This window comes from Dendrobates tinctorius, unplaced genomic scaffold, assembly GCF_039654945.1.
Source record: "Dendrobates tinctorius isolate UK_male_01 unplaced genomic scaffold, ASM3965494v1 ptg000138l, whole genome shotgun sequence".
Taxonomy (NCBI): Eukaryota; Metazoa; Chordata; class Amphibia; order Anura; family Dendrobatidae; genus Dendrobates; species Dendrobates tinctorius.
Genome location: NW_027361806.1, coordinates 3,218,295 through 3,243,432, shown reverse-complemented (window position 1 = coordinate 3,243,432; position 25,138 = coordinate 3,218,295). Strand labels below are relative to the sequence as shown.

Sequence of the window (25,138 nt, the reverse complement as noted above, 5' to 3'; positions counted from 1 at the left end):
CTGGGCGCCCACGGAAGACAACAGTGGTGGATGATCGCAGAATAGTCTCCATGGTGAAGAGAAACCCCTTCACAACAGCCAGCCAAGTGAACAACACTCTCCAGGAGGTCGGCGTATCAATATCCAAATGTACCATAAAGAGAAGACTGCATGAAAGTAAATACAGAGGGTTCACTGCACGGTGCAAGCCACTCATAAGCATCAAGCATCAAAAGGCTAGACTGGACTTTGCTAAAAAACATCTAAAAAAGCCAGCACAGTTCTGGAAGATCATTCTTTGGACAGATGAAACCAAGATCAAACTCTACCAGAATGATGGAAAGAGAAAAGTATGGCGAAGGCGAGGTACAGCTCATGATCCAAAGCATACCACATCATCTGTAAAACACGGCGGAGGCAGTGTGATGGCTTGGGCATGCATGGCTGCCAGTGGCACTGGGTCACTAGTGTTTATTGATGATGTGACACAGGACAGAAGCAGCCGAATGAATTCTGAGGTATTCAGAGCCATCCTGTGTGCTCAGATCCAGCCAAATGCAGCCAAACTGATTGGTCGTCGTTTCATACTACAGATGGACTGCCTCTCATCTTCTTTCTCTAACGTCTTCATTCGGCCTCTCACAGTTTACTAATTCTCCTACACATGAGGACGGGAATACTCTGGACCTGGTTTTCTCCAGTCCCGGCTCACTGCACGACTTTACTAACTCACCTCTCCCGCTCTCGGACCACAACCTTCTTTCCTTCTCAGTCAAGAATTGTCTCCTCACCCGGGACACCCCCACTTACCACACTTATCGGAATACACGTACCATTAATACCCAACAGCTTATGGACAATCTCCACACATCTTTAGCCCCCATCTCCACCCTCTCCTGTCCAGACATAGCATTGTCACACTTCAATAATACACTGAAGAATGCCCTAGATGAAGCAGCACCTTCTATACGCAGAAAGACCCGACACAGACAACGGCAGCCCTGGCACACAACGCAAACACGCTCTCTTCAGCGCTGCTCAAGGTGTGCAGAGCGGCAGTGGAGAAAATCTCTCTTAGCAGAAGACTTCACCCACTATAAGTTCATGCTCAAAACCTATAACTCTGCCCTTCATCTGGCCAAACAATCCTACTTCACCACCCTCATCACCTCACTATCCAACAACCCAAGACAACTTTTTGAAACCTTAAACTCCCTCCTGAAACCTAAAGTACAGGCCCCCATCACCAACCTCAGCGGTGAGGATCTGGCCACTTATTTCCTAGAAAAAATCAACCACATCCATCAGGATATCTCAGCCCAATCTCCTCAGTGCCTGGATCCCCTTCCCTGCCGCACCTCAAGCTCACTAGACATCTTTGAGCCTGTTTCAGAAGAAGTTTCCAAGCTCCTCGCTTCTGCTCGGCCTACAACCTGCAACAGTGACCCCATTCCTTCACAGCTCCTGCAGTCTCTCTCACCAGTGGTCACCACTCACCTGACTAAAATATTTAACCTCTCTCTTTCTTCAGGTATATTTCCCTCCTCATTTAAACATGCCATCATAACCCCTTTACTGAAAAAGCCATCCCTGGACCAGAACTGCACTGCTAACCACAGACCTGTCTCTAACCTTTCCTTCATCTCTAAACTCCTGGAACGCCTGGTCCACTCCCGTCTAATCCGCTATCTCTCGGATAACTCTCTTCTAGACCCCTTACAATCTGGTTTCCGCTCTTTACACTCTACTGAAACTGCCCTCACTAAAGTCTCTAATGATCTAATAACAGCTAAATCGAAAGGTCATTGCTCCCTGCTGATTCTCCTGGATCTCTCTGCCGCATTTGACACTGTGGATCACCAGCTCCTCCTCACTATGCTCCGCTCTATAGGCCTCAAGGACACAGCCCTCTCCTGGTTCTCCTCCTACCTCTCTGACCGCTCCTTCACTGTATCTTTTTCCGGCTCCTCTTCCTCTCCTCGTCCCCTTACTATCGGGGTCCCGCAGGGCTCAGTCCTAGGCCCCCTCCTCTTCTCTTTATACACTGCCCCTATTGGACAAACAATCAGCAGATTTGGGTTCCAGTATCATCTCTATGCCGATGACACCCAATTATACACTTCTTCCCCTGACATCACCCCTACCCTAATTCAAAATACCAAGGATTGTCTGTTTGCTGTCTCTAGCATCATGTCCTCCCTCTATCTGAAACTAAATCTCTCCAAAACTGAACTTCTTGTGTTTCTCCCCTCTACTAACCTCACTCTACCTAACATCGAAATAACCCTGGAGGGTTCAACCATAACTCCCAAGCAGCATGCCCGCTGTCTTGGGGTCATATTCGACACTGAACTTTCCTTTACTCCCTACATCCGATCACTCAGTCGCTCTTGTCACCTGCATATTAAAAACATCTCCAGAATCCGACCTTTTCTCACCTTTGAAACTGCTAAGACTCTTACTGTCGCTCTTATTCATTCTCGTCTGGACTACTGCAACTCTCTTCTGATCGGTCTCCCTCTTACCAAACTTTCTCCTCTCCAATCCATCTTGAACGCGGCAGCCAGGGTCATATTTCTGTCCAGCCGCTTCACCGATGCCTACATCTTGTGCCAGTCATTACACTGGCTACCTATTCGCTACAGGGTCCAGTATAAACTCATCTCTCTCACCCACAAAGCTCTCCACTGTTCTGCACCGCCTTATATCTCCTCTCTCATCTCTGTCTATTGCCCTACACGTGCCCTCCGTTCTACAAATGACCTAAGACTAACATCCCCCGTAATCCGAACCTCGCACCTCCGTCTCCAAGACTTCTCTCGTGCTGCTCCAGCTCTCTGGAATGCACTTCCACAGACGATCAGACTGATACCTAGCCCTGACCTATTCAAGCGCGCTTTGAAAACCCATCTCTTCAAACAAGCCTACCACATCAACTACTCAGCAAACTAACTTTGCCCTGTTCCCTCCTTCCAAATATTATTCTGAATCTGCACCCTACTATTCATCTGTCTCCACACCCTCCATGCACACGATAACTGCACTTGATACTTGTCTATTGCACTTAAACACACGGGCTGATGACCGGATCATGCAGCTTTATATGAAAATCCCTATTTATTATAATTGCCAGACCTGAATTAACAAGCACTTCTCACCTACTGTGTCCCCCCATTTCCTTGTAGATTGTAAGCTTGCGAGCAGGGGCCTCACTCCTAATGTCACTGTTTGAATTGTCTTAACTTGTATTGAATTTATTGTCTGTACATGTCCCCGCTTAATTGTAAAGTGCTACGGAATATGTTGGCGCTATATAAATAAAAATTATTATTATTATTATTATGGACAATGACCCAAAACATAAAGCCAAAGCAACCCAGGAGTTTATTAAAGCAAAGAAGTGGAATATTCTTGAATGGCCAAGTCAGTCACCTGATCTCAACCCAATTGAGCATGCATTTCACTTGTTAAAGACTAAACTTCAGACAGAAAGGCCGACAAACAAAGAGCAACTGAAAACCACCGCAGTGAAGGCCTGGCAGAGCATCAAAAAGGAGGAAACACAGCGTCTGGTGATGTCCATGAGTTCAAGACTTCAGGCAGTCATTACCAACAAAGTGTTTTCAACCAAGTACTAGAAATGAACATTTTATTTTCAATTATTTAATCTGTCCAATTACTTTTGGTCCCTTTAAAAACAGGGTGGCACATGTTAAGGAGCTGAAACTCCTAAACCCCTCATCCATTTTTAATGTGGATACCCTCAAATGAAAGCTGAAAGTCTGAACTTCAACTGCATCTGAATTGTTTTGTTTAAAATTCATTGTGGTAATGTCTAGAACCAAAATTAGAAAAATGTTGTCTCTGTCCAAATATATATGGACCTAACTGTATTAGGAAATTCTGCACTAGGACAGCTAATGATGATACCAAAGACATCGTCACCCCTGCTCTTCTCTACACCGATCTCAAAAGGCTACTTGATGAAGATGTTGAAGCCAAGCTCATGGCTACCTTCAAAAGATCTCCACCACCATTATCAAAAATTGTTATTCGTAAATTGTAGCATACAGGGGGGATGAGTGCGCCGCAACAGCCATGACTGATAACACGGCATCAGCCATGTGAAGACAAGTACCCCTCAAGCTGCTAGCTTGGGATAGTAACTCTGCTATGTCTGTTATGTGTTAACAAAATTTATCTAGGGGGGGATTGTGAAGTACAGTATTTAGACGTACGGGACATCTTGTTCTCAAAGACTCCATTTTTGTGCTTGCGATGCCATTTTGTTGTTCACGAGTTAAATTTTGTAACTAGGAGAAAATTCACGGCTGTAGTGAAACCAGACTGTCCCAGTCCGAACAAGATATAAGACATGAGACCCTGATGAATGTGCTATTGTTCTATTCTCTATGTAACGTAGCTAGGGACATGAAGGTAGTTTCCGGTTTTCTTGCAATATGATTGGTTTATAAAGTAAATGTGTTACGACGATGTTATTGGTAGCTGTGTACTTTGCATAATTAAGCAAAATACTATAAAAGAGGTGACATAATAAACAGGGTTAGTGATCTGCCTTGATCCTCCCATACAGAGACAACACGTCTCCGTCTGGTCATTCTCAGTTGCCAGCAACGCCCTGTGGATTAATTTGGAAATCACTTGGTCAACCGTGAAGGGTCACTTGATCCTCCGTCAATAGCTCCCTCGACTGCCATACAGGCGAAGACATATGAAATAAACTTTAAAAAAAAATATGCACATGAAAACCAGGTGAAAAACACCAAAATAGAGATAAAAAAGGTCCAAAAGCAATCATGAATTAGGATCTTTTTTATGTTTGCTCAACAATGCAGGCACGGTTTTCATTATTTAGGTATTTTTGGCCAATTTATTGAGATTTTTCAAAATGTCGAAAAGGTTTTGCGCAATTGTATACCCGTGCCGCACTGGAGAAATGTTTTATTTTTCTAGTGCGCAACATGCCCAACCCTGACGTCTGATGACATCCACCATCAGGGACAATCAGGATACCTCCATACATATTGGATGGTTGGCCAGTCCCACCAAAATCTTCAGATTTGGACGACGTTCATCTGATATGCTTGTGAGAGCTCTTCTAGATCCCCCTACACACATTTACATAATTGTGCACACCATGCAGTAGATAATTGAAGTGCATTTGTGGGCATGCACAATGACAAATGATTGAATATTGGCCAGAAAAAATCCCACCGCCACTGGCAGCCTGCCGCTCAGAAACTGCTCTCACAAATGTGAAGTTTAATTGCTTCCTCTTCCATTTCACAATATTCTGTTATTTTCACAGTGTGTCGCCAGGTCACCAAAATGTCTCATTTTCTTCTGCATCTTGCTGTCAAAAGAATGTATAGAATCTCTCCGGTCACGGGATCATCCAGGTGGGAGAGCCGAAAGCTTCAGCTGCCATGCTAATACATTAGCTGCCATCTCTCCTCCAAAATTAAAAGGTGAAGTCTACAATTATCTATATAAGGGACACAGAGCTGCAAATCTGCATAATTGCTCATGATTATACATGATGCTCAAGTGGCCGAGAAGCAGAAGATTTCCAATATGGAAATCCTTGAACTCGAAGACATTAATTCATCCACCCACAATGCAGAAATTCTATGAAGTTCTACTGCTATATCAGACGCACTGCCGGCTCGCTAACCGGTTGTTATCTCTGGGTAGATGCATCCAACCTATAGTCAGCAGCTGGAGCTGGTCTAATTTTCTGAACACCTGACCAACCCATCTACATGCATCTCTTCCAAGAAGACTTCCCACCAAATTTTGGAAAATAATTTAGGGTGGATTTGCAAGCATCAAAAAGGCTTTTCCCATTAAAATAGGAGCATGTACAGTGTTCTCCCATCCTTTGTTTCAGGAACATTGATGACCAAACATATTAGAATACGGGTACGTTAAAACAGACCGACCGGTGGCACTAAATGACCGGTAAACTTTTACTAATCGGTGGTTGTTGACTAGCCTGTTAGCTCAGGCAGACCGTGGTAGATAAAGCACACTGAGCGATTGATAATGTTTCGATACTAGATGGTCAGTGCACATAGTCCGCCATGGTTCTCGGCAGTGAGAGTCCAGTTTATACAGAACGATGCATTGCCGAGAATGACGATCTTTTCCCTGGATGAAGATGCATTTGGCTCATTTATTGGTAGCCGGTTTACACTGAAAGATTATCATGAAATGAATGTTCTTAGGGCTAGGGTCACACTACTGGATTTTCTCTCATCTGAGAAAATCAGTCCGAGTATGCTAATCATACTCTAATCACACTCGGGTTAAAAGTGTGATCCGATTTTCTCATATAAGGAAAAAAAAAAATGTCTAAATCTTCTCCATTCCGTCATTTTGTGAAAATCCACAGACTCATTGATTTGCATGGCCGAGTGCAATCTGATTATTGGATCAAACTTGGGCATGTTACAATTTTTTTCCTCGGACCAGGTCTGTGCCCATCCCCATACCATCAATCAGAGTTCAATCCAATGTTTTGTTGGATCGCACGCGGACTGAAGACACGGTCATGTGCACAAAGCCCTAAATGCAATTTAAGGTTGGCCAAAACTGCCAACGTCGGAGGAGCACAGTTGACCACCTGATGATGGGCAAACTTTAGTTTGACCTATATTGAGAGAAAAATAAGTTTGGGCATGTTTAATTACGGGGTGCAAAGCTGCCGCCAGAGTTGTTTGCCACTGGCTTACTTTTGTCCACGATTAAGAAGATATGAACACATGACCGAACCAAGCTCACATGTATATTGAGATGTTCCGGAGGAAAAGGGTTTAGCTGACACCTTAACCTCTGCAACCCATGCGACTGCAAGACAGACTATCGTGCTTAGAGTACCACAGCCTTCTAATCTGGCCATCAGTTGGGGAAATGTATGTGGCACTTTTAGCATTTTTCATGCACAGGTTCGATGTACTACAACTCAATTTCATTCACCTGAATTAGTTGTGAGGATATTAAAAAAAATGATGAAAATGGCCACCTACGTTCTCTTTACAGGTGGGTAGCTAAGCACTGGAGATATGCCACCACTTTACCAGGTGGAAGAACCACATTAATGAGGTTGGGCATTATTGCTTTGTGACCTGACCCACCTTCATCCATGCTCACAGGGGTCTGGGGAGATGAGATACGAGGAACAGTTTGGTGGACCCTCATACATATGGAAAGAACATGGCGGTCACCAAACTTTTTACCTTCCATGGGTACAAAATGGTGACTCTGCACGGTCAAGAGGTCAGAAGTCAAGAATGGTAAAAGCAGCTCTACGATGTGAGGACCCCACCAGACTGCTCCACTTTTCTTGGCTTCCCACAAGTCCAATTTGAGACTTGGATATCGAATGTAAAGAACATGGTCATCTCTACCCAAAAAAAAACATTTTTCACTAACCCGAAGCTCAGCTTATATTTCCACCAATATGTACTGCCTATAAACTGAATATACGGATAACATTTCTATGTCTTGTGTAACAATCTTTACTGTAAATTCACTGAGCTGCAAAAAAAAACAAAAGAATGTGACTAAAGATTACACTACAATGAAAATCTGCTTCCCGTAACAGAAGATTCTAGAAAACAACCGCAGATGTCAAGAATTAAATCATTTATACTTCCTGATGCCAAGTGATTTATGTGAATGGCCTCAGAAAAAAATAAGAAAAAGGAAACACCATCATAAATACCTAAAAACCTTTAGTTAGCAAATTACAATCATTTTTTCTAGGGAGGTAATCACTACAGTACATTAGAAAGGTTACAGCCTTGTTACACTGACAAGAATGTTAAGTAGGACAAGAGTCTATGAGCAGGAAGATGTGCCCCCAGTAGATATTCTGATCTAATACTAGAGATACCAGCAGGGGTAAGAAGAGGCTGCTCACACGGCTGTCCCCCTGCCTATCTGATCTAATACTAGATACCAGGGTTGCTGAGGTAAGAAGAGGCTGCTCACACTGCTGTCCATCCATCTATTTGATCTAATGCTAGAGATACCAGGGATGCTGAGCTAAGAAGAGGCTGCTCACACTGCTGTCCATCCATCTCTCTGATCTAATACTAGAGATACTAGGGGTGCTGATGTAAGAAGAGGCTGCTCACACTGCTGTTCACCCATCTATTTGATCTAATGCTAGAGATACCAGGGATGCTGAGCTAAGAAGAGGCTGCTCACACTGCTGTCCATCCATCTCTCTGATCTAATACTAGAGATACTAGGGGTGCTGATGTAAGAAAAGGCTACTCACACTGCTGTTCACCCATCTATTTGATCTAATGCTAGAGATACCAGGGATGCTGAGCTAAGAAGAGGCTGCTCACACTGCTATCCACCAATTTATCTGATCTAATACTAGAGATACCAGGGGTGCTGAGGTAAGAAGAGGCTGCTCACACTGCTGTCCACCCATCTATTTGATCTAATGCTAGAGATACCAGGGATGCTGAGGTAAGAAGAGGCTGCTTACATTGCTGTCCACCCTGTCTACTTGATCAAATACTGGAGATACCAGGGGTGCTGAGGTAAGAAGAGACTGCTCACACAGAGCCCCCCCACACAGCATGACATCTCAACACAGCCCACTGCACAGTGTAATATCAACACAAGGTCCCATTGCGCATAATGATGTCCCCACAGTGTACGGTCAGTAAAAAAAACAAACACAAAAACGAAATCTACTCAACTATCCCAGTTTCCTTCCTGCTCCAGTTTGCGCTGATTACTGAGGAACAGATGGTGCAATGTAGTGTCGTCATCGCGTTTGCTGCGCTCTCAGATGCACAGTTTCACTGACGTAAGAGGAAGCTGATGGCTCCCTGATCAATCATGGTTTTCACTGGTATCTGTATCCCGAGGATGCAGATTCCATAGGATGCATGCAGATGCTGGTGAAAGTGAGAAGTCGGGCGGGGGGCCGTCACGTAGTGCGGGACCCCACTGTATCCAGCTCTTTGGCTGTCCAGACCGCGGGCTGCATCAGAAGAGCCAAGTGACCACACTTTGCCCAGGTCTGCTATTAAGGCATTGCATGGAAGTTTCTTTTAAAATCAGCACAATCTACAAAAGTGAAATGTTTTGGGTTGTTGTTTTTTTTTTTGCTTCTTTTTCCTTAGAATATCTAGAATTCAAACAAACGGGAATTATTACAGCTGATCCCTCCTTGAGGGAAAGATGGCACATCTAGGGGTCCATGTGCCAAGACCCCACCAAATGGAGAAACATGTCACCAAGTCTGTCCGCAGGCCAGTGATCCAGCAGAGAGAAGTATTCGGGAGTGTAATAAAAAAAAAACAACTTTGTCCCAGTGTCTGTCATTGTGGGTGGAGAATATTTTTTGGGGGGGCGATATTTACTAGGTCACATGGTTTCTATTTTTGTATTATGAGAAAATGAAATCTTTTTATTTAGCAGCAAAAACTTTCCATCATTTACCTAAAAGAAAGATCTATTAAAGTTCTGGGCAAGTTCTAAACTAAAAACACATCGTTAAAACACAAGATTTCGTAAGAAAAACCCGCACATCGCTTTGAAATAGATGGCATCTCCTGCAATCTCCCGGCTATTTATTAGAATGGGATTTTTCCTGCCGTTATTTTTTTTCTCAGGAAGGCTTCCAACTCCACTTCCCTCCCCGCCACTTAGAGACTCATTTTCCGGCTGGCTGCCCCTTTCCCCAGCCATTATGTAGCGACAGACAGTCCTTCCAAGCCTTGTGTAACCCATGAACACTGCAACAAAGCTGGAGCGGGGTGTGGCGCAGAGAGATCGCCCGGCGCTAGTACCGCTGCTACATGTCAGCGCCTGCGAACACTGCACCTCTGGTATCATCAATCTATATGGATACATAGGCTGCGTTCGCACGTAGCGTTTTTTTCGTGTTTCCGCTGTATTTTTTAACGCGCGATTTTGCCGCGAAAACGCAAAGAAAAAAAAAAAGCATCCCATGCATTCCTATGGGATTCCGCAATGCTGTGCTAATGCTGCGGATTTTTCCGCGGCGGAAACGCATCGCGGAAAAATACGCAGCATGCTCATTATTTTGCGGAATCGCGGCAATTCCGTCAGTATAGGAATGCATTGTTCTGTTTACTTTCTGCATGTGGCTGTGCCCACCATGCGAAAAGTCAGCAGAACATTTGCGGATGGTACCTAGGGGGTGGAGGAGAGGAGATTCTCCTCCAGGCTGTGGGTACCATATCCCTGTAAAAAAAAAAGAATACAATTAAAAAAAAAAAATCGGGTTAGATTCACCTTCCGGCGTCCCGCACAGCCTTACCGATGCTCCCGCCAACTCCCGTTCCCAGTAATGCCTTGCGGCAACGACCTGTGATGACGTAGCGATCTCGCGAGACCGCTACAGTATCGTGACACCGCTACGTCATCAAAGGTCTCGCAAGGCATTGCTGGGAACGGGAGCATCGCGATGATCGTGGATGCTGCGCGGGACATCAGAAGGTGAGAAAAACCTGATTATTATTTTTAACATTAGCTCTTTTTACTACTGATGCTGCATAGGCAGCTTCAATAGTAAAAAGTTGGTCACACTAGTCAAACACTATGTTTGACAAGTGTGACCAACCTGTCAATCAGTTCTCCAAGCAATGCTACAGATCGCTTGGAAAAGGCTAGCATTCTGCAAGCTAATTATGCTACCAAATCGCTAGTTTTTCCGCGGGAAAATCGAGGGAATTTAAAATGTTGTTTTCCCACGGAATGGAATTCTGGAATTCCCGCGGTAACTTCCGCGGGAATTCCGTAATGTGTGCACAGAGCCTAAAGGTTCCGTTCAGTGACATTTCTTCCCTATGCGTACGGGACTTCCTCAAGCTTAGGCCATGTTCACGTGAACGTAGAAAAAAAAAAATCGTTCACCGTTTCATCGGGAAAATTTTTCTTCTCCCTTGTCATCTGTGTGTAATCTTTTTTTATTTTTCAGCAGCAATTATTGATCATGTACAGTTTCATATGTTACAAAATTACAATGTACCTGTAAAAATCAGATTCTGGACGGTGGCTCCGTACATGGCATCCATTTTTTTTTTGCACCCATAGACTTGAATTGACAAGCGTCATCCGAGTCACAGAAGAAAATAGTGCATGCTGCGATTTTTACAGGAGGTTTGCGCCTGTAATTTTTAGACCTGCGCTGCAGTTTATTTTTTTCTTTAGGGCTCGGGCTCACGACTGCATTTTCAATCCGAGTGCGATACGACAAAACGTCGGATCGCACTCGGAGCAACGTTATTCTATGGGGCCGTGCACGTGTAAGATTTTTTTTTTCCCCCTAGAGTCTGTCCGAGATAAAATAAAAACAAATCGCAGCGTGCAGGAGTTTGACCTGATATTCGGCCATGCATGTCAAGGAGTCCGTGGATAAAAAGCGGACCGCGCTCTGACGGCAGAATGGAGAATTTGTATTTTCTTCTCAATTAAAAAAAAATAAAAAAAAAAATCGGATCCTGATTCTCTCGGACGAGAATATCCGGCGTCTGACCCCAGCCTTGCATTGTGTATATCTCATTTATTAGATTATCGGATTCTTCTAGATCATTGATATCTTCATTATTACACAGCGGCTGCACCCGGATCAGCGTCTACTATAACATGCCAGATCACTCCCTTGCTGGCTGTGGCACTATGTGGCGGTGAGCACAGGTAGTGCGCTCTATCCTTGCACCTGCTGTGTCTCCTCCATATGGATTTATCCCCCCGGTCTGTGTGTATATCCCATTACCGATCCCAGCCGGCGTCTGGCTGCAGCTCAGCCATTACGGTAATTCCGCCCTGTACTGAGAATGATGGTTAATGAGCGTTGGATGACAATCCCCAGAAGACACAAAGTGACTGTATAACAATGTTGTATCTTCTGCGGTTTGGGATCTATATATCCATCTCTCCACCCATCAACCATAGACATCGGTGGTAATCGAGCCTCCGGCTATCTCGCCCTGGCAGAGCTCAGACGCGGTCACAGATTACGGCCTTTCATACAATTAGAGAATTCGTGGAAATGGTAAAAAAAAAACAAAAAAAAAAACGTAATCCTTTGTTGTCTGTCTGGTTAAATTGCATTTGCTAAATCTGCCGATAAGAGCCTCAAATTCCTAATCAGCAGCTTGCAGCGAGCAGATGGTCCTGGTGGGCACAGCCCGGGCCCTAGAAGACTGGCACACGGGAGCCACACCTTGTACAGAGATTGCAATCTTAAAAATAAATAAATGTACAAATTATATATATATATATATATATATCAGAGAAGGCGGCTCTATGCTTCTCTGTGCAGGCAATAAAGGGTTAACAGCGACAGGTCGCAGGTCATTTACCTCTTTCCTCCTGCTGGGGGCCCCAGGTCGGGTCACCAGGGCGGTTTCATTGAGCACCACAGCAATGTCTTCCACAAAGGGGGCATCTGGCATTGTGCTCTCTGCATCTAACTGGACCACCTGCAGCCCCAGCTTGTCCTTCAAGACCCTGGTATACAGCTCCAGCTCCCTCCTCGCCCTGGCGGTGTCCACCTCTCCACTTTGTGTCCTCCGGAGAGCCTGCTGGCTGAAGGAGTCTGGGATGCCTCGCACTATGGCGTGTGTGCATTTACCTAGGCTTGACAAAGCGTGCACAGACATGGCGATACAATACTGAACGGACCGTGCCCGGGTTCAACGCCCCACGGTGTAAACAGAGCCCTAGCGAGAGGCAAAGCCCAAATGTAAAGCGGTGCCTAGAACAAAGATGTAATGCAGTTTGCCATTGGTCACTTATCGTTGCCAGCTGATTGGGTGCCACACGATCCTGGATGACAGCTGCATCCCTGCCTGGTGCTGAGCCGAGCGCCGCTTCATTCATAGCGAGGAGTGGATGCTCCCCGGCAGCAGGTTGTAGCATCCTCCTGGAAATCCTATGGCGGAGACCCTGCCCCTAAATGCAAATAATCGCCATCAATCCGCACTGCTATTCTTAACCCCTTCAGGGTTCCTACCTTCCTTCTCTGCATTTTTAGCAGTTTCCATTCTGCGCAGTATGTTTGTTCTTTTTATGTTGTCATTTTTGTAGATGACAATTGTGATCTATTTACATTAGTTTATATTAATAATTTATATTCATTTTTATTTATGCAAAAATGCAACAACAAAAAAAAGCAATTCCGCTTCAGGTTTTATTTCTCTGCTAAACATTTTTTTTTATTTACAGGGTACACAAATTATAATAATTATATATCATGCTTGACTTTTTTGTACAGATTATTACGGTTAAGGCTTAAATCGGACGGGTGCTATCCATGGTTTTGACGCATAGCACTCGTCCCTATGTTATTCTATGGGACCGTGCACATGTCCAATTTTTTCCTTGGACCACTTGAACAATTCACCTCTGAGAATTGAATGGTATTCACCCATTCATGTTTATGGGTCCTTGAAAAAAAAAAAAAAAATCGGATGGCACTCAAATGACATCCGAGTGCAGTCCAAAATGATGGAGAAGGTGGAGAAACTTTTTTTCCCCCCTCGCTCCACCTTTGGAAAAATCTTATCACGCTCAGATGGAGAGAAAATGGTCGTGTGACCCTAGCCTTATGACCTTACCGAGTGTTTGCATAAAATTTCATATTTTGGGACTTTACTACGTTTGTTTTTTTGTAACGAATGCAAGTTTTGTGTTTGTTATTTTATCATATTTTAACATTTACAGCATAAACTGATCATAAACAAATAACATTTATTTACGGCTCCTTACAGTTACGGGGATATTGAATGTCGCGTGTTATTTTATATTTTGTGACTTACAGTTATTAGTTTTTGTTATTAAAAAATCGTGTTTTTGTAGATTTTTTTCATGATTACTTTGTTTTACTTCTATTTTTATTTGGCAGCTATAATGTTTTGGAATATAGTTATATATTTATAACATTAAGGGAGCGGTTTAAAGGGATTGTCCACTACTGGTCCAAGTCGTATAGTTTTGTTGTATGGCTGCCATAGACTTCTATAGGCAGAGGTGTAAATTTGAAGCTTTTAATCCACAAGGTCCCTAATGGACGACCCAAAGAGGTGAAAGGGATTAAAAAGTGATACTGAGGAGCACTGCACAGAGTATGGAGAAGCAACATCAATCCAGGAGTGTTTTTGGTTTTTTTTTTATTGTTTTTCATCACCCTAGACCCATTAATAAAAGGGGTTGTCCAGTGATGGACAACCCCTTTAAGAAGATGTTCAGACAGTCTGCCCATACTAGGTTTTCCCTATGACTTGATCTATAGAGAATGGGGGTGGGGGTACATTGTTATGCAGCGATTAGTGCCCATTGTGGAATTTAGAGGGTTAAATACCGGAGCTCAGAGGATCCATTATTGTGGGGCTATGCCCATCCTCAAAAAAAAATTAAAAGGAAACTTTCTAACATCCTTGGACTATTAATATTCACCAGAGCCCCCCTATTCACCCAACGGAGGGGAACTCGTTTCTGCCTCCCTCCAGAATTAAATGGCTGATAACAGGGAACAATAGTATGTTAGAGAACGAATATGACATCCATATAACGACGTCACGCCTCATCCTGTCCTGGGATCGTCTTCATCTTCCCATCCATATAACACGACTGGCGGATACAACCGAAGATGTCTCCTATGCTGCGCAGCGACTTCTCATAGCTATGGGAGGACTTGCTGCACTAAAATACCGGACTCAGCCAGTAAAAAAATAAAATAATAATAATAAATATGAGTCACATGCTTATAGACGTTGCTGCCCATGGAAGTGCATGGGAGCCTTGTTACAACACAACTTGTAATACACTAGTTTAGATGAGGCCAATATATATATATATATATATATATATATATATATATATATATAACTAAAACGACAAACTCCAGTAGTTTCAGCCATTAAAAAAGAATAAAATTCATAAAAAAAATATATAAAAAATATATACATAATTCACAAGCTTAGAATGAAATTACTGCCTACAGAAGTGTATGGGAGCCATGTTACAACACAGCCTGTAACAGCTTCATCTACACAAGTGTAGCGCAGGCTTTGTTTCAACATGGCTCCCATACACTTCTATAGGCAACTTCATTCTAAGCTTGTGAATTATTAATATATATTTTTTATGCATTTATTTCTTTTTAGTGGCTGAAACTACTGGAGTTTGGTATTTTAGTAAATATTATATATCATACACATAACGGCCTCATCTACTCTAGTGTATTACGGGTTGTGTTGTAACATGGCTCCCATACACTTCTATGGGCAGCAATTTAATTTAAAGCTCGAGGGCCTCGATGCAAAATCTCCAACAAGGTCCCCAATTATCACAAGTCTTTAATGGTATTAATCTTCTTATACAGGCCAAAAGGGACCTCCTTTGGGCCCCAGGTGCACCTTCAACCCCTGCACCCACTATATTTTAGGGCACATCGTGCCGCCATATCCCTGCAATGTCATACAGAAGCAAATATAATTTCTGTATGCATGGTGCTGCATGCTGGATGGGACGCCACCTGTGCCCCCTGTACCCGCAGACCACTCATGTAGGAGTGGTGTGAGATAGGGGCACACCGTAAAGCGTCGCTGTGTCTTTCCATCTGATATGGAGTGCCGTTATAGGACAGGGAGAGCATCGTGGACCCTATATTACCTTTTGGGGCCTCCGTAAAAGCTGCTGTGTCCCGTTCTTAGTGTAGGGCGCAGGTGCCGCCACGTTCTATTGAAGTGAACGGGAGTCAGAGAAAACTCTGGACACATTTGTCCCCCCCCCAAAAAAATAAAAGTCTATTGACTATCATGACAAGCTGCTTTATACTTAGTGATGGTAGAGCACCAACATACTCGGCGGCGCTGTGCAGAGAACGCATTCACATCCGTCATATACATACAGTACATTTTACCTATTATGTTTGTATGATTGCTGGATGAAATGACAGCACTATCCCCCCACCCCGTAAGTTCTCAGTATGGACAATTTTGGGGTACGGTACCTCCTTCCTTCTGCTCGGCGCTCCAGGTCTGGTGATCAGGGCTGTTCCTTCACACACAATCGCCGTGTCCTCCACAAACGGGGCGTCGGGAAGACTTTCATCCGCAGGGAGCTCCACCACGTTCAGACCTAGTCGGTTCCTCAGGACCCCAATATAAAGCTCGTGATGGAGCCTAGCCTTGGTCAGGTCAACCGTGCAATCGCCGTCTGTCCGCAAAGCTTCCTGGCACAAAGAATCAGGGATCGCCCGCGTGATGACGTGCGTGCATCTTCCAAAGCTCGGAGCGTTCAGCGTGGCCATGGAAGCCTGTTGGGTAAATCGAAGCCTAGAGATAAACCTCAGAGCAGTATGGACAGGAGATTGTAGGGCTGCAGGCAGCATGTGAGCCAAAGAAAGCAGCACGCAAGCCGCATCCCAATGTGCCGATGTAAGGACGACCCGGATTGGATTCTCGGCCGTCCCTTTGATTGACACGACACGGAGCCTCCTGATTGGCGAGGTTTTTCCCTTTCAATACATCGGTGTTGAATTCCCACCGTTCAGACGTTACTGTTTAGCTCTGCTGTGACTCAGGCTGGAAGCAAAGGTCGTGGTGCTCAAAGTGAGAGCGCGGATCAGCTGCTTGCTCTCACATGTGCCTTGGAATATAGCTTCAAGGGTTTACACAAGCCGTAGACGCAGCAAGAAATGCCCAGAAATGTGTGCGGATATTCTAAGAAAGGCTCTACATCGTCAGATTTGTCACACCCGGGGTCAAGAATTTGGTTCAATTTTTTTTACATTTTCTATCATAGGTGAATACTGATTTATGGGGTTTTTTTTGGGACGGACCCATGTGTTGTTTTTTACAGTCCTTAGGGCTCATTCACACGTCCGATTTTCACGTACTGTGTTTTTCAGCACTCGTACCCATGATAAGTTATGGAGCCGTTCACACACACGTCCGTGATTTTTTATCATCCGTGGGAAATCGTGGCGACGTGTCCGATTTTGAGGGTCGGATCGGCGCTCAGCCATGAGAGTTAATAGTGCCGGGAAAATATGGGATGACAGACATGGACGGGGCGATTTTCAGGGACTGATAGAATGGAGAAACGGATGACAATCGGAACGCACTCTGATCAGAATAATCACTCTGATTTTCTCGAATGTACAAAAATTGGACGTGTGAATGAGCCCTTATTGCATCCATTTTATAAAAAAAAAAAATCTTACCTTCTCATAAGATATGAAAAATCATCCAATCATCTAGGAAAAGCAGACGACTTTCATCCGTATTGCCATCCGCGCGTCGTCCGTATTGCCATCCGCGCGTCGTCCGTATTGCCATCCGCGCGTCGTCCGTATTGCCGTCCGTATTGCCGTCCGTATTGCCGTCCGCGCGTCGTCCGTATTGCCGTCCGCGCGTCGTCCGTATTGCCGTCCGCGCGTCGTCCGTATTGCCGTCCGTATTGCCGTCCGCGCGTCGTCCGTATTGCCGTCCGCGCGTCGTCCGTATTGCCGTCCGCGCGTCGTCCGTATTGCCGTCCATTTTTTTTGTCACCTGTATGATATGTAAAAAAATTAACATGAACAAACATGATTATACTACATAAAGAACTGCAATGTTTCTGTACGAATCGTATCCCGTGCGGATGATCCGTGTGTCATCTGAAATATGGATGAAACGAGTGCACGCTGCAGTTTTTTTCACCTGGATGCTCGGTGGTTTGAGCAGACATGGCTCCCGTGTGCTATCTGATATGAACAAGGACGTATATCATTCCCGTCTGAACGAGCCCTAACATGGTAAAATGTGCTTGACGTGAATGGGAGAGTTTGACCCGCAACATACATGGATCACAGTTGGATCTTTTGTCAACGTTTTTGCAAAAAAAAAAGGGAATGTATCTGGTCCATGATCTATCAGTAACAATAACGGACCACGGACTAACGTCTGGGCGGTCGGCGTAACAGAGTGGCTGCACGAGATCGTGCCGCTGCAGGAACGGGAAGCCGGCTGTCAGACACAGCCTGACTCCTCTTCGAGAAGGCAGAGATGGTTTATTACTGTTTCTACCTTCCAGATCGCTGATTAAGCACTGTGTATACAGTACAGGAACTGGTGTCAGATCTTTGTCCTCTAGTTCTACTGATCAAGTCTCATGATCAGAAAAAAAAAATGCAAGTGTGAATGAGGCCTTAATTCACCATGGCGGCCCGTTGATTAGCACTGGTGTCTTGCAGTCTTGGGTTTGAATCTGACAAAGGGCAATAATATCTGGATGGAGTTTATATATTAGATTTTCTTTCTGAGTTTTTGTTGCGCTCTTTCGGCAGTTCCAAACTATAACGAGAAGTTACCTGGCATCTTAAGAAGCGTAAAAAATATAGAAAAAAATAGATTGTGAGCCCCATTGGGGACAGGAACTGGTGTGATTGGTGACTATCTCTGTACAGCGCTGTGGAATATGCTGGTGTTATATAAACAGATCAATGTCATGTGTAATATCATCATCAGAACATCATGTAATGTTCGCTCTGATTTAAACGCATATATTTTGGGCAAAAAAAAAGTTTTTCAATTGGGTTTCTTTAAAAATGTTGCACCGTTTGGCTTTTAAGGCCGGAGTCACACTGGCGAATAAAACGGCCGAGTTTCGCATGGTAATAATACATGGCGCTGCCGCCGGGACTCAGGAGCGGGGCATGCGGCCGCATAGCAATACATGGAGCTGCACGCCCCGCTCCTGAGTCCCGGCGGCAGCGCCGTGTATTACCATGCGAAACTCGGCCGTTTTATTCGCCAGTGTGATCCCGGCCTAAGGCTCATTTTTTTTCCTGCTTATTGCTTGGTGCAGAATGAGCCAATTAAAAATCTGGCAGAAAACACTAATCTCAGCTGACGGCTGACCAATAAACCACAAGCCAAGAGGAGCTGGAAAAAAAATGAGATAAAAAAAAGTAACAAACTCTTTGTCATAACCAGCTCACTGAAGGATTCTCAGTTTACTCATACTGCTAAGCCAAATTTGTAATAAAACACTATTGCAAAAATTATTTTTAGCCCAAAATACATGGATTTTTCAAAACTGTTTTTTATTTTTGGGAAAGCTGAGTGACAACCAGTAACAGGCAGCATAAAGTTTGCCACCAATCTTTCCTAGAGTTCTGAACGACTAATTATGGGAGTGGAGCGTCTTCTACTTCCATATCATTGCACAGTGTATAGGAAAGCTGGGTTAACCCCTTAATGACCGCCAATACGTCGTTTACTGACATGAGATATAAGAGAATAGCATCCCCATACAGGTGATAATCCAGTAGCTGTCAGCTGTACGCTATAGCTGACAACTTGCTGCATCAGCCACGATCAGTGTTTGCATCGTCCAAATCTTTTTAACCCCTTAGATGCTGCTGTCAATAGTGACAACATCATATAAATGGTTAACAGAGTGTGGGGGCTTCCTCTTTATCCTCATCGGCACCCTGAGATCTTGATTGTGTGCTCCTGATGTTTGCCATGGCAATTCACGCCCAAATAGTGGCCTTAAGGGGGTTTTACACTAAGCGATATCGCTAGCAATATCGCTAAAACGTCACTGGTTTTGTGACGTTATAGCGATATTGCTAGCGATATCGCTATGTGTGATACTTACCAACGACCGCCTCCCCCGCTGTCCATCGCTGATCGCGCGAGAATGTCCGGCTCCATTTCTCGTCGGGCGCTTCCTGCTGAGACTTCCTGCTGTGACGACGAGCGACGCTGGACGCGGGCGGGAGGACGCAGGATCGCTGTGTGTGAATGGTAAGTATCGTGCGCTGCGTCGCTGCTGCATCGCTGTGAGATCTTTCTGTATGAAAGCTCACTAGCGATCATTTAGCGATGCACCAGCGATCCTGACCGGGTCGGATCGCTGGTTGGATCGCTGGTGCATCGCTAAATGTAAAAGGGCCTTTAGAGTCTGACGGCTGTTGTAACCTGTTCAGAAGTTAGTGGCATTTAGGAGGTAAAAATACACATTTTCATTTCTGTCACGCCGCTTTGCATTAATTCCTGAAAATCACCTGAAGGGTTAATAAACTACCTGACTGCAGTTTTCAATATGTCAGGGGGGGCTGTTTTTAAAATGGTATAACTTTTGGGGGTTTTCCAATATATAGGACCCCCAAAGTCACTTCAAACCTGGATAGGCCCCTAAAAAAAATAAATTTAGTAAATTTCCTTGATAAAATGAAAAATTACTGCTACATTTTTAAACCTCCTAAAATGCTAACAAAATAAAAGAACATTTTACAGATGATGCTGATGTAAAGCAGGCATGTGGAAAATGTTATTTATGAATGTTTTTGTGTGGTATGACTATCTGGATTAAAGGGATAATCATTCAAAGTTTGAAAATTGCTAATTTTTTAACATTTTTCTCAAATTTATGATATTTTTTATAAATAAAAACAAAACATATTGGCCTAAATTTACCATTATCATAAAGTACAATGTGTCACGAAAAAACAATCTCAAAATCACTGGGATTTGTTGAAGCGATCCAGAGTTATTACCACATAAAGTGACACTGGTCAGATTTCAAAAATTTGGCTCCGTCACTAAGGGGTTAAAGCCCTTACACAGGCAGCCATATTGGGGGGTCACCCGGCTTGCCAAGACACCCATTCATTTTCATGCAGCTGAGTTGCAATACCAACTATGGACAGGTGTGGCACTGTTAGGCTATGTGCACATGCTGCGGATTGGTCTGCGGATTTGGCAAAATCCGCAGATAAATCCGCAGGTCAAAAGACCTGCGGTTTATCTGCGGTTAGCCTGCAGTTTAGCCCTGCGGTTTCACACCTCTACAATGTTGAAGGTGTGAAACCGCTGCGGATTCCGCACAAACAATTGACATGCTGCGGATTGTAATCCGCACAAAATCCGCAGCATGTGCACAGCGTTTTTTGTTTTCATAGAATATAATGGTACTGTAGAACGCAGCTAATTCTGCTGCGGATCCGCAGCAGAATCCACAGCGTGTGCGCATACCCTAAAAGAAGAAAGCAGAGATACCAAACTGATGCCTAGCCCTCGGGTAGCCTTTAGCTGGTGGGGAGGTTTGCTCCTGTCTGTTCTTTCGGCAGCCATAGTGATTACTATTACAGCTCACTTTATGTAAGTGAATGGGACTGAGCTGCACTTCCGAAAACAGCCACTATGAAAAGCATGGCGCTGTTTGCAAACCAGCCCGGCAGCCCTCAATCATCTGATCGGAGAGGATCATCAGGCCCAGACTATTAATTCTGGATTAAAGGAATTTTACATTTCTAACCTGTGTCGTTTGCTGTCATTGGCCCGTCAGTTGCTGCTATCTCCAAGTGGCATTTAGGGGGGTCTTTAAGCTTCATGGTGGTCTCCAATGCAGCCTGTGTGGGAAGAAGCAAAATGAAGTGAGAATTAATAATGATAAAATCAAAAGGACAAAAAGGCTTCGGGCTGCTAAAAAAAGGGAAAATGAAAGGAATTTTCTACTTTGCTTTTATCTCTTGTAGATCTCACTCAACTTATTGTAGAGCTGGGGCAATGCAAGGGTGAGGCAGGTAAGGCAGCGGCCTAAGGCCATGAAGGGAGGGGGCCACGATCATTTAGGAAGCAATGCTTATGTGTGATATCCAGATGACTGCAATTGTTTTACTGGCACCACTTTCCTCCATTCCCCCCCCCCACATGGGGCGATTATGTTCACATACAATTTTTTTTATATATATTTCTATCACAGATGCAAAAAACACTGACCCCCTTTTAAATCTTAGACATTCCCTTTAATTTTCTCCATCAGGTTAACCCATTTAATTTGCCCTACTCATACATATGGATGAGGGGTCTTCAGCGTGAGTGCCCCTCTATAGGTCAGGACCAGGGAACCCCTGAAGACTCGGAACGTCACTGCAATACTACGCTTTCCCTGCGATCTTCCCGCTGCAAAATCGTCTGCCCTCAGTTTATAGGGATTGTTGGCTGAGCAGAAAGCTGATGTCGAGTTTGTGTTGCAGCCAATGAAATTAACAAATGATCCATGGATTTCTTTTTTATCTTTTGTCTTGTGGTATTTGTTTGTTTTTTTTCATGCCAAATGCTTCAAAATGGCGCACGGGTTACATGAATTTGCGCAAAATTAAAAAAAATGCTTTTTTTTTTGTTTTACTTGTTTTGACCCTTTTTTCTAGCAAAAAGGGCGCATGTGCTGATAAAATATTACATTGTTTTTCTAATATTTATACCAAAATTTCTGCTGTATGAAAAGCAAAAATCATTCCACAGATGGAGGGGGACCGGAAAACATTTGCTCTAAAATTTAGCAACTTTTTAAATAGATGCAATTGATGAATCAGCCATAAATGTCTAGAGAACAAAAACGATGCCCGCAAGGACAAACATAAAAAAAAAAACATATAAAAAAGGAGAACATAAAATAGATAAGGGTAGGTTCCCACGGTCAGTAAACACTGAGGGTTGGACACCGTGTACATCCGCAGCGTCCAGATGTTACAGCACAGTGGATGGCACTTCTAGAAATCCTATGACCACTATGCGTGCACTGCCGCCCGCGGATCACCCGCGGAGACGGACTTGTGTTGCGTCCAAAGCGCTGCCGATTACTGACCGTGGGGACGTAGCCTTAAAGAAAAGTACAAATAAAAGAAAAACTATTTGGTGCAAATTAAAAACGGGTTACAATTGTAAAAAAAAAATAGACTAGAAACAGGTGCAGACATAATAATGAATCAGGGGGCCATAGTTCAAAATGGGGGCTGGGGACGAGGTAAACAGGAGGACTAGTCATAAGGGTTGGTCCCCGTAGACTTCTCCCCACTGCTCAGCTAGATTGAGAGGGAAGTCCAAGGGGAAGGTTCCCGTAGGCTTCTCCTCACTGCTCAGCTGGTTGATTGACAGGTAAGTCCAAGAGGAAGGACCAACAGGCTTCTCCTCACTGCTCAGCTAGATGATTGACAGGTAAGTCCAAGAGGAAGGACCCGCAGGCTTCTCCTCGCTGCTCAGCTAGATGATTGACAGGTAAGTCAAAGAGGAAGGAACCACAGACTTCTCCTCGCTGCTCAGCTAGATGATTGACAGGTAAGTCCAAGAGGAAGGACCCGCAGGCTTCTCCTCACTGCTCAGCTAGATGATTGACAGGTAAGTCCAAGAGGAAAGACCCACAGGCTTCTCCTCGCTGCTCAACTAGATGATTGACAGGTAAGTCCAAGAGGAAAGACCCACAGGCTTCTCCTCGCTGCTCAACTGGATGATTGACAGGTAAGTCCAAGAGGAAGGACCTGCAGGCTTCTCCTCACTGCTCAGCTAGATGATTGGCAGGTAAGTCCAAGAGGAAGGACCCACAGGCTTCTCCTCACTGTTCAGCTAGATGATTGACAGGTAAGTCCAAGAGGAAGGACCCGCAGGCTTCTCCTCACTGCTCAGCTAGATGATTGACAGGTAAGTCCAAGAGGAAGGACCCGCAGGCTTCTCCTTGCTGCTCAGCTAGATGATTGACAGGTAAGTCCAAGAGGAAGGACCCGCAGGCTTCTCCTCACTGCTCAGCTAGATGATTGACAGGTAAGTCCAAGAGGAAGGACCCGTAGGCTTCTCCTCGCTGCTCAGCTACATGATTGACAGGTAAGTCCAAGAGGAAGGTCCTTGCAGGCTTCTGCTCCCTGATCAGCTAGATGATTGACAGGTAAGTCTTAGAGGAAGGTCCCCGCAGGCTTCTCCTCGCTGATCAGCTAGATTGACAGATCTATACACACACATGGGTAGAGACCCGTCAGTCTGGCTAAGCAGTGGGGAGAAGCCGGCGGGACCTTCCTCTTGGACTTACTTGTCAATCTAGCCGAGCAGCGGGGAGAAGCCTGCGGGGACCTTCCTCTTGGACTTACTTGTCAATCAAGCTGAGCAGCGGGGAGAAGCCCTTTTTTTTTTTTTAAGGCCGGATAATCTGATTTTGCAGTCATTGGCCAAAAATCTAATAAGAACAACGCCTCTCAACTCTCCCCTGATGGCAGATCTTAGGGTAGACAAGGATTGGGTAGATGGATTTTAACATGCCCGATACTTATTTTTGGAGTTAAGTCACCCAAAGAAATGTCTGGTATCTGTGCTTTAAGATCCGCCTCTGCTTAAAGCTACTTTTCAAAGTGTCTGTTCCTTTAAGATATGCCAGTATACAGAACATTCCTGTCCCATTTCTCTCTCTTCTTCTTCCACTCTTTTTTTTTTTTTGCCTGGACAAGTAAATGAGAGAGAGAGCGCACATTCCTCTAAGATACACAACACGTCTCAAGACTAGAAAGGAAAAAATGTCCAGGTGGGAAAATGAATAAATGATGAATCCACCTTTTTTTTTTTTCCTTACATAACGTACAGTCCTAGGTGGTGGGTGAGTTATGCGCCCATTAGCTCTGTCTAATAACAGCCACATTTAGTTCGGAAATTTGGAATAGTCTCTGGGTAATCTTTTATTTTTTTCTTCCATTCGATTCCAAATGGTTTTCCTTAGACATTCCATTCTGCAGCGGAGGAAAGTCATTAATCTCGTGTCTGACACAAATGAACATGGAGCGGCAGACATAGTTTCCACTGTTTGGGAACGGGCAGACGTTGTTTTAATAACTCTACGGGGTGAACGGTACAAAATAAAAGCAAGAAAAAACTCAGATATCCTCAGTGTAAGTGTGCCCCCCCCCCAACAAAAAAAAAAATCAACAATGTTGACCTTTTACATGCTATTAGAAAAAAAACAACAATCCAGTGAAAGGTTAGGACATTTACTTTTAAAGTATGGCGCCATCTGGTGTTCACAGTGTATAAGGATAAGCACGTCCACCGGATCAGGTGATGATGGTGGTCACACGTGCTCAGTCACTCTGCCAGGTTTTTACATTGAGATCCTCTGCTTCCTGTAGAGCAGCCAATAGAAATAGCTTTCTTTCTTGCGTGTCAGGTAAGGAACACAGACTCTGTAATATCAAAGTCCTTTAGCATGGAAAGTAAAAAGGGACTGCCAGAGGGAGAAGGAGACTGATTCTGCTCAGGGCCAGAACATAGTAGCAGAAGCACCATGAGGAACACATAAAAGAACGATGACGCAAACTGCATTT

At 44.3% G+C, this 25,138-nt stretch overlaps 1 protein-coding gene across 2 annotated transcripts in view; it reads right to left on the bottom strand.

The window, feature by feature from the left end:
- DDAH1 (dimethylarginine dimethylaminohydrolase 1) overlaps positions 1-16,592 on the bottom strand; it is an 86,814-nt gene extending 70,222 nt beyond the window's left edge. Inside the window, exon 1 of one of the 2 annotated variants that reach the window (XM_073544403.1) lies at positions 16,016-16,592. In XM_073544403.1, coding sequence (XP_073400504.1) covers positions 16,016-16,396 — 381 coding nt within the window. In that variant the 5' untranslated portion in view covers positions 16,397-16,592. Of the gene's footprint in view, positions 1-12,362; positions 12,856-16,015 lie in introns of those variants that run through there. The other variant, XM_073544404.1, reaches the window with a different exon arrangement.
- Positions 16,593-25,138: the final 8,546 nt, after the last annotated feature.